The sequence below is a fragment of the Neurospora tetrasperma genome (genome assembly GCF_000213175.1).
Source record: "Neurospora tetrasperma FGSC 2508 unplaced genomic scaffold NEUTE1scaffold_1, whole genome shotgun sequence".
Lineage (NCBI taxonomy): Eukaryota > Fungi > Ascomycota > Sordariomycetes > Sordariales > Sordariaceae > Neurospora > Neurospora tetrasperma.
Window position 1 is genome coordinate 2,008,279 of NW_009799099.1, and position 12,403 is coordinate 2,020,681.

Below are 12,403 nucleotides of genomic sequence, written 5' to 3' on the forward strand. Positions count from 1 at the left end.
TATAAAAATATTACTATAACATTCAACCTTACTATTAAGTAAATTTCAATTAAAAGATTATTAGTATTTAATTTTTAATAATTGGATAGATAAATATAATATACTTGCCTTACTAAAGTTATACCTTAATACCGTAAATAGGAGGGAGAGATTATTTACTATTCTACTAATTATAATTTAAATTCTCTTTTAATATATAAATACGCTTATAAAATTAAAAAGGTTCCTACTATAGTACGAATTTTAAAAGTGTATCCCCCAATTCGCCCCGTATAGTGCATATACTATTTAAACCGCTATAGAGCAATAAAGCGTCTACTATATAGAACAATCTATATACCTCCCCCTTAGTAAAAATACTTATCGTCTCTAACTATAATTCGCTCTCTAATAAATTAACCTTACCCTATTCGAATAGGAGTCCTAAATTTAATTTAATAAAATGTAAATTAATAGCTTTAATAAAGGCTATCATTTCATTACCCTCTTTAAAAACAAAAAAATCGAAAACTTTACTAAAGTTAAATATCAACTTCGAAGGTAAATATTTTAGGCTTATTTTATAAGCAAAATAAAAGGTACTTTTATTTTCTAGAATTATAAAGAGTAGAGTACAATTACTAATAAATTGTATTAAAAATATATTCTCCTTCTTTTATAACAATTTTGGCTACAAAATTCGTCCTTCTACATTACATAGAATAATACCCCTTCTTATAATTTAAAAATAATAAAGGTATTTATATCTCAAATTTTCAATCCTGTAAAGGTTATCCCTTAGCCCCTTTACTCCCCTGACCTCAACCCTATTAAGAACGTCTAGTCTTAAATAAAAAATTAGATTGAGGTGAATTATCTAATTCGGCCAATTAGGAATAGCCTCAAGTCTATAATCGAATAAGTATAGGAAGTAATCCCAATTAATTACCTATAATAGCTAGTGTACTCGATGCCTAGAAGAATTTAGGCAGTTATTACTACGAATAGAGGCTATACTCAATACTAACTAACTATAGCGGGTACGAAAAAGTACTCGGATTACCCTAATTTTAGTATAGTAAATATAATGATTTTCCATAACTCCTTTCTCTCTGTTCAAAATCTGTGGGCTCCACATGTGCAATTCTATTGGTTTTATTCCCTGTAACCCCCCTTGTCATTCCCCTATCGAAAATCCCTATAGGTACCGAGCTAACGAACTTTTAGGGGTTGATGTGTAGAGCCCGAAAACCCCGGAGCGTGGACAATGGTTGCAAGATCCCTGTATGTGCCAACTTGTATGGTAGTCTACCCCCAATTGCATTGCCCTGGCGCGCGATCTCGGGCGCCCCAGAGTCCCGTCTCCCCCCTTGACCGCCCGCCGCCCGGCCGCCGCGCGCGTGGTGCATGGGAAATGGAGCTCCAATCTCCAGGGCAGACGTGCATCCACATCGGAACCACCTCACGAGAGGCTAATGAGGTACATCTCCCGCCATGTCCCTTGCGGGAGCCCGTGGCCTGTTTGCCGGGTCCTCAGGTATATAAAGAAGGCCCGTCAACCAACGTCTCTTGCTCGTTCTTTTGTTTCAATCCCCCATCGTCTTCAGAAAGATCCATACCGGTCACGACCTTGCACTCCCCCCCCCTTAAAGCAACTAACCATCTGATCGCGCTCCCGAGCCGCGATCCCATCATCCGCCAAAACGTTTTCCAACCTACTCAACTCGTAAGTCGACGGTTTCCAGGTTTCTGCCGCCGTTTGCGTGTTCCTGCCATCCCTACGACCGCCCTTCTGTTGCGTTTTCATGCCCTCGATTGTTGACCCTTCACCACGCGGGTTGGTGTGAGTGAAGGGTCGGGGGAAATGTGTTTGAGGTTGTCCCATATTCCCTAGCCCAGTCACAACCCTTGCGGCTCTGCGCTTTGTGCCACTGGCGGCCGTAATAAAATATTACAATCTTTAGATCTTTCACTAATATAAATTATCAGAGTCCATCACCCGTACGCAGGAGCCCGTTGTTCTGCCTCGCCCGGAAGTTCAGCGGACTCGGTCTTTACCCCATAAAAGACCGTCAACAGCCAAGATAGCCAACCAACCACTTACCTGCACCTGAACAACCACCTTTACCGTCAACATGACTACCAACGGTATCAACGGCACCAACGGCACCAACGGCGCTCATGCCAACGGTGATGGACATATCAACACCACCCCCAAGACTTTCGTTGTCAACTCCCCCAACGTAGTCTACACCGACGAGGAGATCCGCTCCAAGTACACCTACCGCACCACCCTGTGCACTGTCGAGGGCGACAACTATGTCGCCGTTCCCAAGGAGACTGTCTACGACTTCAAGGTCGACAGAAAAGTCCCCAAGACCGGTCTGATGCTGGTCGGCTGGGGTGGCAACAATGGCACCACCGTGACCGCCGGCATCCTCGCCAACAAGCACAAGTACAGCTGGGCTACCAAGGAGGGTACCCAGGAGGCCAACTACTACGGCTCCGTCATCATGGGTTCCACCATCAAGCTCGGCATCGACGCCAAGGGCAAGGATGTCAACGTTCCCTTCCACAACGTCCTCCCCATGGTTCACCCCAACGATCTCGTCATTGGCGGCTGGGATATCTCCGGCATGCCCCTCGACAAGGCCATGGATCGCGCCAAAGTCCTTCAGCCTACCATGAAGGAGCTTGTTCGCGAGGAGATGTCCAAGATGGTCCCCCTGCCCTCCATCTACTACCCCGACTTCATTGCTGCCAACCAGGAGAACCGTGCCGACAACGTTCTCCCCGGCTCCAAGGCCTCCATGGAGCACGTTGAGCAGATCCGCAAGGACATTCGCGAGTTCAAGGCTGCCAACGGCCTCGACAAAATTATTGTCCTCTGGACTGCCAACACCGAGCGTTACGCCGACTTGATTGACGGCGTCAACGACACCGCTGACAACCTCCTCAAGTCCATTGAGGCCGGCCACGAGGAGGTCTCCCCTTCCACCATCTTCGCCGTTGCCTGCATTCTCGAGAGTACTCCCTTCATCAACGGCTCCCCCCAGAACACCTTCGTCCCCGGCGCCATCGAGCTTGCCGCGAGACACGGTGCCTTCATCGGCGGAGACGACTTCAAGTCCGGCCAGACCAAGATGAAGTCTGCCCTGACCGACTTCCTCATCAATGCCGGCATCAAGTTGACCTCGATTGCGTCCTACAACCACCTGGGCAACAACGACGGCTACAACCTTTCCTCGCAGAAGCAGTTCCGCTCCAAGGAAATCTCGAAGTCCAACGTGGTCGACGACATGGTGGCCGCCAACAGCGTCCTGTATAAGGAGGGCGAGCACCCCGATCACACCGTTGTGATCAAGTACATGCCCGCCGTCGGCGACGACAAGCGCGCCCTTGACGAGTACTACGCCGAGATCTTCTGCGGCGGTCACCAGACCATCTCGCTCTTCAACGTGTGCGAGGACTCCCTCCTTGCCTCGCCCCTGATCATCGATCTCGCCGTCATCACCGAGATCATGACCCGCATCCAGTGGAAGGCTGCTGAGGCCGGCGCCGCTGCCGAGAAGGACTTCAAGCACTTCCACAGCGTCCTGAGCGTCCTCAGCTACATGCTCAAAGCCCCCCTCACTCCCCCCGGCACTCCCGTCGTCAACGCGCTTGCTAAGCAGCGTGCTGCCCTTACTAACATTTTCCGCGCTTGCGTCGGTCTCGAACCTGAGTCTGACATGACCCTTGAGCACAAGCTCTTTTAGGCTGTCAAGCGTCAAGCATACGCCGCTGCAAGCAGATTCTTGACTGGAGGATTTAGATATCTGAGCTTTTAGATGGAGGGATTTTGGGGGTAATGCGAGCCAGCCTGAGAGTCGCTGTTTGCAACAGCACAGCGTTAATGGGAAAATTTGAGAAAATGGTTAAGAGCGGGTGATTTGCTGCCAGGAGGGAAATTAGAAAAGAAGATCATAGTTAGTATCTGGATCTTTGCTAGATGCCTTGAAAGGTACAATAATGAACACCGTTCTTACATATGTGGTTTTGCTTGACCTTGGTGACTGATGTGCAGTACTACTGTGGCGGTTGTAGACCGTAATATAAACTCCTACAACATAAACCACAACATCTTGTCATTACTTTTCCTCCTCGGGTACTATCATTCCACGTCCATCAAGCGGTACCATATCAACCATTAGAGTCACCAACGCCCGTTTTCTCGAACATCTTCACCATTCCACGCCCAACACACAGAGCCGCTTGGACCCCGCAGACCAGCCAAACGTCAAGGTAACACGGGAGTACAACAGCCGTTCTTCCAAGTCTCTAAGTTCCAATGGGTCAACTTTGATCAGGTCCTTCCAGATATATTGGTGAGATTGAGGCACAGCATAGTAAGCATCATGATTGTCTTCATGTGAAGTAGTAAGGTCAGAGACATTGGCATTCGGCGATGGTTCAGTCGCTGTTCCATGCTCGCCGTCAAAACAGATGCCACGACCACCTCTGAACAACTCAGACCATGCTCTGTCGCTCCAGACCAACTTGCACGGGGTGACGCATCCTGTTTCGTCCGCGACAGGTCCGATTACACGGGGGTTGATGGTCAGTTCGCAGTCTTTGTGGCAGTTCTTGCACGTCGCGGAGGACTGGTTGGAGTAAAGTGGAAAGTTGCAACTAGAGATAGGCAATGTCAGTTTTCAGTAACTAGTCTTTTTTTCTCGCCAAGAGTGGAAACAAGAGGCATGCTATTCTGCACCAGCTGCAGTGGCGACCTGCGATCGGAATCGCTGCGTCTTCGGGCAACAATCAAGATACGAACTTCGTTCGAAAGCAAGTGGGAATGGAAGAGAAAAATACGGAGAACGCGTCGGGGCTCTTTTCAACCATCGATGAAGGCGACAAAAATAACAAGAAGCTCAGTCGCCCAGGAAACTTGGGGGAACGAACCACCATGCTCCAGCAGCGACCTACAAAAACTGTACCACGGGTAACTCGCACACCGGCAATGTTTCTGTGAGTAAGGCCTGGTTCCAGACCTTATACATGGTATGGTCCGTAGGTAGAGGGGTAAAGATGAGCGATGGGAGAAAGGCAGTCTTGTGTGAAGTACCGTACGGGCTAGTTCCGGTAAACTGACTCACCATTCGAAACAACAGAGTCTGTTCTGTCTCTGGCTCTCGCAGATACTGACACCAAGGATGAGGACGTTGAGTTTCCCGGTAAACACAACGCTGGCGTCCTCTCTCACCCTCTCATCCACGTCTGCCAAGGTATAGAGTACCCTGTTCGGGCCGTTGATAGCTTGTTCGACGTCCCATACACCCACGGGAAACGGCGTGTATGCCCGCTCTCTCTTTCTTTGAGCTTCAGCCAATCGTCGAAGCCAGTGAGCATCTGGAAAGTCGGGATCCACATCCACTATCGAGTTCAGGGCAATACCCAGTCCTGGGTTTTCGTTGACTTTCTTTGCAGGGTAGAGTTTTGGGTTGGTAATTAGTAGGATGGTCTGTCCAGCGGTCCATGCGCGTGCCGAGATAATCTGGTCGCTCCAGAGTTTGAGAACACAATGTCCTGTTTCGTCACAGACATGAACCTCAACCAGTTCCAGAGTGCTTGGTTTGTTGTTGGCCTTGATGGTCTTGCGAGGGCCAATGCTTGAGACACAGACAAGGATATTTGTCAAGATATCATCCTCGTGCTTCCCCTTGGTATGAGTGCCTTTCATGAAGGCTCTGAGGCTTATCAGCCCCGGCATCTGAGAGAACGCAGAACTAGTGTTATATTCCAGAGGGATTCGACACAGACCCGTCTCCTCTGGGTCCATTCCATCTTGGTGAAACTTGATGCATGATTGCGAAGCCGGGCCTGGGTGAACAGGAATAATCATCGACACGAAAGGGACTTGGATAGTGGCTGCCGTTGAGTATTCGGCCACAAAGCCGGTCCATACTGTGACCAGGTTCCCGAGGCGGAGGTTGATAAGGCCGGATTGCGTGCCGAGTAGTTTTATCTGGATTTTCTTTGGTGTGAGCCAGATGTCCGGAGATTTGTTTCAGACGAAGATGAAAAGGTTAAGGATGCTGAACTCACAGCAACTACGCCAGTATCGTCTTTGACCACCATGAAATGGAATCCAGAGGGAAGAGAGGAAAGGGCTCTGGGCTGATGGTCAGGCTTGGCCGGGCATATATTGACAATTCTCCCCATGAATCGGACCTTGCCTCTTCCTGGCTGAAGTTCGGAAATGCTGACTCTGGCATAACTGCCTTGTGGCTTCCACGTTTCTGTCAACGGCACCCGGCTCATGTCTGCATGATTGGATATGGGTGTTCCTAGTAGTGTCTGGGAGAAGGCGGAAGAGGCAGGTGATGCCTTTTGATAAAAGGATTGAATGGGTGGAATGACCATGGTCAGTGTTCGTGGTAGAGGCGCCGGACAGTTGCAAATAGGTAATCAGCTTCCAGTATATGGACCTGGCCAGGATGCGCCCCGCTAGATGTAGAGGTAATGGTTTGACTTGACGGGGGACACAAGTTCGTAGAGTCCATGTGTTGCTTCGTTCAATTAGCGAGGAGTGAGAACGGAGTGGAGGAAAATGAAGTCGAAGGTCGGACTATGACTGTACTCGTGGTGTGGGGGCGGCAGTGAGGTATTCTTGCTCAGCCCATCTCGAGGAAGGTGCTTGAGAGAACTTGCCTATTGCAAGCATCAAGGACCAGGGGAAGGAACCAACCCACTTACTCCTTCTTTCACAAATGCGTCCCATACATCTCGCTTAGGAGTTTGCGACCCTCCGTTCAATTCATCCATCAAGCCCAGTTCCCGCTGCATATGATCCGTGGTATCTTACCGACACTCTTCTTGCACCCGATGTCTGGTAGATAACCTCAACTCTATGCATGCATTCCATCGGGTATGTACTTAGAAAACCATTATCCTTCAAAGGTATGTATGTTGCCAAATCTGGCACGTTTCTCTACCCATTGCTTCCACCTGTTTCCTTCATCTTCCCAAGTCCTCGGCCATGAAGTAAAGGTAAGTGTTGTGGAACCAGTCTACTCCTGTCGATACGGCCTCCACCATTCTGCTTGCGAGATGCGTGAAGGGTAACAACGCCGGCACCTGTCCATTTCTCTTTAGAGCTTCGATTTAAGATCTCCAACTTCTTTGTCCGCGCGATCACGAAGCTGCCTACGCAAAATCTTGCCAGACTGTACGGGTTACGCATTAGCGCCTAGGTACGTGCAACATCAAAAAAAAGATATAATCAGAACTTACCGGATTCTTCGGAATATTGTCCGTAAAAACGACGCCGCCCTTTAGCTGTTTGTACCGAGTCACCTTGCCGGCCATCCAGTTGGCAATCTCCTGTCCAGTGATCTTTGACTTGGGATTCTGGCGAACGATGTAGGCTCGAGGAACTTCCTCGCCGTTGATTGTCACACCGATCACCGCTGCATCGGCTACTTCAGGATGCTCGAGCAACAGCCCTTCAAGTTCAGCAGGCGCCACCTGGTTACCCTTCACCTTGATCAACTCCTTCAACCTGTCGACGATGTGAATGATTCCTCCAGGCTTGTACGCATCGAAGTAGGCAATATCGCCCGTCTTGAGCCAGCGAGTGCCATCTGCGTCGACGACAACGGTTTCCGCTGTCGCTTCAGGCTTTCGCCAATAACCGCGCATCAAATTAGGGCCTGCAACCCAGAACTCGCCTCTTTCCCCTGCCTTGGTGATCTCGACTTTTCCGTCTAGTGACATCAGCTTTCCAGAGCAGTTGGGCATCATCTCGCCCACGCCTGAGCTGGGCTCCTTGTTGAGAGGATCCCATGACATGCAAGTACATGTCGTTTCCGTCATGCCCCAGCCCTGGCGAAGACGAAATTTCCCATTGAACAGCTTCTCCGCTTCGTCGGAGACCTCTTTTGCCAACGGAGCGGCTCCGGAACCCAATCCCTCGACACTTGAAAGATCATATTTTTTGGTAAGAGGAGACTTGGCCAACGCGACCACAATTGGTGGCACGCAGGTTAGTGAGGTAATCCGATAGCGCTGAACATACTCGAGCATCTTAACGAAATCGAAGCTCGGCATGATGTAGATGGGGATGCCGGCCCGCGGCATGTTCGCGACAAAGTATGTCTGGCCATAGGCATGGTAAAGCGGCAGGAAGCAGAGGGCACGGGCTCGCTTTTGCCTTTCCTCCCAGTCGGGGTTGAGGTTGTTGAGGTGAATAACCTGAACTCCGTTTGCGACATAGCAATAATGACTGATCTCAACGCCCTTGGGAACTCCAGTGGTCCCGCTGCTGTAGTTGAGACAGCATGTCGTGGTCTGCGGATCCTTTGGCTCTTTCCAGCTCCAGCTCTCGGCTTCTTTGGCATTTCCCTGAAGGAGTTCCGTCCAGTGCTTAGCTCCCGCAACCCGGCCCTTCAGCCCTGGTCCAGGATTGGAAGATAGCGCTACTTCCTGTGCTGCAGGGGTATCTCCGCCGAGAACGAAAATGTGATCCCTCGGCAGGCCAGCCTCTTTAGCTGCCTGAAAAGCTGTCTTAAGAGAGCCCTGTGCCGCGACGAGGAAGACGGCTTCACTGTCGCGAAGCTGATATGCCAGCTCTCGGGTCACAAAACTGGGATTGGCACCTGTGAAGATGCCTCCGGCCATCAAGATGCCAAGGAAGATAGAAGGGAAGAAGATGTTGTTGCCAGAGAAGAGGAGCACTCTGTCGCCCTCTTTCAGACCAGCTTGTTGTAAGCCCAAGGCGACGCGCTTGGCCAAGAGTCGGTAGCCGCTGAGGTCGAGGTAGTTCGTATCAGGTTGCTCAGGATCGATATATGCACGACGGTCTGGAAGAGGACCGCAAGGCGAGTCAAAGATCCATTGTTGCAGGGAGCACCGAGGAATATCGGCGGCCCATCGTGATTTGACCGGCATCGTTTGAGGGGAGATCTTCTTCTGAGCTTTCTGTTGAGAACGGTCTGTGAAGAAGGGGTCAAGTACCGGCACCACCTCTCGTTCATATATGTCCGGGGGCGGGGAAGGGCGGAAAGGAGGTGAGTGAAGGACAGAGCCACTAGGTGTCAAAAGTCCAGCGCCACAAGATAAGTGAATGGGATGGCTCAACGGGAACAGCTGGCTATAGATGAAGCACGGCAGTAGCGTACCGAGAGGTGACCATTCACTCGAAGCCGCTGTTTGGACAACCTTCCTGACCTCCCTCCCAAGAAGGGACGGAAGATAAGTCCGTTCCCCAGTGCCGTCACTCCCGCGTACCTCAGCATCTCAAAAGGTATGGACAGGGACCGGTATGAGTGAGTGGACAGGCTGCCTGGTAGCGGACCGAACTTTGCCTACTCGTGAACGCCACTGTTCGTCAATAAATGTAGGCATTCAAGGTTGCCCATTTTCGGAACTCAGCTTGCAGTCAATTGGCTGAGAAGGCATCTGGGTGTCTCCTCCCCCCGCATTTACAGGGGAGCAGATCCCCCGCAACAGCTTGGGTCAGGGGTTGCTGTGCCGAGGCATGGAATTTCTCCTCGTCGAACAGGAAGCCAAAGAAGAATTTTTGCATCGAAAAAGATGGAATGCCTCGATACATGATGCACAGGCAACGGACTTCCTAGGTCCACCAGAAAGTTGGGTCGTCAATGACACGAAAGCCTTGTGGTCTCGGCTGTGACGGCGAAGTAACGTATGGGGATTAATTTACAAAGGTGAAGAGATATACTATGTAAAAGTACCTATCGATGTACATCAACCTTGAACTGTTCGCCTCAAGCTTGTGCGGCGAATCCAATGGAGTGGACGGCCTCAACTGTTCCCAAGAAGAAGTCTACGGGTGACGATTGATCAAGGGGTATTGTCTCTCGTCTGAAACTTTGGCATTGACCAAACAATACATATTAGGCTTTGGAGCCGATGGTTATTGTTTGTCGTACATTTAGGGTATTCGCGCCGCCTTCCGGCATAGAGGCTCGTCGTACCGTGAGAAATGGTAGTAGAAGTACATATGTCCGATGGTTTCGGTAGCTGTCCAAGAGTTCCGGAGTGATACCGGATCGTGGAAAGAGCGGTTGAGGTTCTTGTGGTCTGTGCTTTCTTACTTGCCTACGCACGTATGTACCTTGTCAAAGTACCTACCCTCCTACCTACCTGACCGTGGGATTTGCCCTTTGCGACGGCCCAGGACTTCGGCTTGCCTCTTACTTATAGAAGCATCTTCATGTCGACCACTATGCCTTTGCATCTTTTTCTTTACAATCACGTGGGTCTTATACTTCATCATACTTATTTTTCTCGGAGCTGCACCATCGTTTCTCGCAACATCTGAGGTCCGTCAGATTCGCTGAAAACGAAAGATACTCGATAGTCACGGTCTCATAGAGTCATAGGCTGAATGAGAAGGTAACGCTGAAGCACAGGCCATCCCTGCTGAGCCTTGGAATGGGTTGAAAACCGGTCATTGACTTCAATTGATGTTGGTATGTGGTCATGAACTTCCTGTTCACTGCAAGATAAACACCAACAGTATTTTGCGAAGCCAGGAGACTCGAAAATTAAGTAGTATTGCTAAGATCAAGGTCATGCCTTATTGATCTCGTGGTCGGTCTTGCCCTTGTGTGGTTTTTTTTTTTCCTTTTCTTTTTCTTACCGCGTTCAAACGAACAAATTGCCGAATTGGAACCAAATGGCAATCAGTTGAAAAAATATCACTGCAGTTTAGAGTTCCTGTTTTGCACGGGGTTTTCTCCATCTGAACATCGCATCGCATCCAACAACCAGCACCGAACCCAAGTCATTCGCGATCACCCCATAGTACCACACGTCTTGAGTTGTCAGTCATTTACATTATTTTACCATTTCCAAGACGCAGCAACTTGTTCAAGATGGCTCCGCCAATGATTGACCCCGCGCTCTTCGACCAGCTCAAAGACAACATCGAGAAGGACAGCAGTATTCGCAAAGATCTTGAGCAGATAATCGAGGAGCTCAATCAAAATGTCTCTTATACTCAGGGAGTGTTGACCAAGATCCATTCCACTCCTCGTTCGAAATGTACGGTCCCCGCACCTGGGCTGCCTTCTCAGGAATCAATCACGCCCCATGTCAAATTGTCCATCCAAACCCTCGAGAACCCTTTTCAAACTGTTCTCTACCTTGGGATCTGTGGGATGAGGCATTGCGATTATGCTGATGATGAATTTCTCAAAGTTCGAAATAGGATGCTGACTTGCCAACTCAGATCCCGCACTTCTTTCTCAGGTTGAGAGTGGTATCAAGAAGGAGCTGGAGACAACAACTCGGCTAGCCCAGTTTGCCTCGCAGTACCCTTACTACAAGTGAGTATAAGCATCTGCCACGTACTTGAGGCCATGAGCTGACGGATCTCTCCCCAAGGTACAACTACAAGTGGGGCCGCACACTTCAGGATGCCATTGCTACGGTGCTCCTTCATGCTTGGTTGGGCGGTATGGGCAGCGACAGCAAGCCTGGTGAAGTCGGTCGTCTCCTGACTTTGGAGGAAGTTGGTCACGTATTCGAAGGTAAGTTTCCATGGTTTCATTGGTTCCCGCTGCCAGAAAGCACCGTGGGGCACTGGAGAGACAGATGCTTACCACTATGAACTCCTTTTTCTAGTTCCGGTCAACCTCAAGGACCGTGACGCCTTCCACATCACCATCGAGGAGTATCTCTTGGCTCTCATCTCGGTCGTTGAAGACCTCAGCCGCCTCGCCATGAACTCTGTGACATTAGGCGACACAGAGCTGGCTGTACAGATCAGTGGATTCATCAAGGATCTACACGGAGGGTTCCAAATGCTCAATCTGAAGAACGATATCCTGCGGAAGAGGGTGGACTCGGTCAAGTACGCTGTGAAGAAGGTCGAGGATGTGGTGTATGACTTGTCTTTGAGAAACCTCATCCCGGCTAAGGATGCTCAGTAGATGGCGATGGATCGCATGTGTAGTCAGACACTTACATGTTAGGGATATTTTGGAGGCCCTGAGGCCAAAGTTGATGAGAGCTGTGTCGTTCTTATAAGAACCAGCACGTATTGGGTGTAGGCATCTGCGAAGCGTTCGGCTATACATAGAAGCAGCGTTCATCCAACAACTGAACTGTGCTGAACAGGGTTGGCTCTGACCAGCCTACCGAAAGATAAAAAAAAAGACAAGAAAGGGAAAAAGGGGGAAGGATAAAAAGAGCCATCGATAGTATGTGTTACGTTTCATTCCTGACTGGGGCTTAAGATATTCAAGGTTATTTTTCAAACGTCACAAGTAATAAGTCCTTGACTCGCACTGAGAAGCCAAAGTTGCAGGTGGTAGAGGGTTAGGGTTCTACGCTTGGGTGCTTACAGTGGATCCCGAATTTAACCGTCTAGAATAACCGTCCAGCCCGCCATCAAGTGGAAGCTTTTGGCCTG

General features: G+C 49.7%; 4 protein-coding genes across 4 annotated transcripts; 2 read left to right on the forward strand and 2 right to left on the reverse strand.

The window, feature by feature from the left end:
• Window positions 1-1,580: 1,580 nt before the first annotated feature.
• On the forward strand, window positions 1,581-4,007 carry NEUTE1DRAFT_75905 (uncharacterized protein; the record flags this gene model as incomplete). The annotated part of the gene is made up of 2 exons (XM_009849556.1): window positions 1,581-1,705; window positions 1,969-4,007. One exon carries the CDS (start codon window positions 2,115-2,117, stop codon window positions 3,735-3,737), a length of 1,623 nt encoding a protein of 540 aa, XP_009847858.1.
• Window positions 4,008-4,855: 848 nt separating this feature from the next.
• Window positions 4,856-6,384, reverse strand: NEUTE1DRAFT_37447 (uncharacterized protein; the record flags this gene model as incomplete). The annotated part of the gene is made up of 3 exons (XM_009848889.1): window positions 4,856-5,000; window positions 5,118-5,986; window positions 6,067-6,384. 3 exons carry the CDS (start codon window positions 6,382-6,384, stop codon window positions 4,856-4,858), a joined length of 1,332 nt encoding a protein of 443 aa, XP_009847191.1.
• Window positions 6,385-7,203: 819 nt separating this feature from the next.
• NEUTE1DRAFT_97785 (uncharacterized protein) lies at window positions 7,204-8,910 on the reverse strand (the record flags this gene model as incomplete). The annotated part of the gene is made up of 1 exon (XM_009849557.1): window positions 7,204-8,910. The coding sequence occupies one exon, from the start codon at window positions 8,908-8,910 to the stop codon at window positions 7,204-7,206; it is 1,707 nt and encodes a 568-aa protein (XP_009847859.1).
• Window positions 8,911-10,744: 1,834 nt separating this feature from the next.
• Window positions 10,745-12,136, forward strand: NEUTE1DRAFT_119769 (uncharacterized protein; the record flags this gene model as incomplete). The annotated part of the gene is made up of 4 exons (XM_009849558.1): window positions 10,745-11,031; window positions 11,219-11,315; window positions 11,374-11,519; window positions 11,614-12,136. 4 exons carry the CDS (start codon window positions 10,863-10,865, stop codon window positions 11,919-11,921), a joined length of 720 nt encoding a protein of 239 aa, XP_009847860.1.
• Window positions 12,137-12,403: the final 267 nt, after the last annotated feature.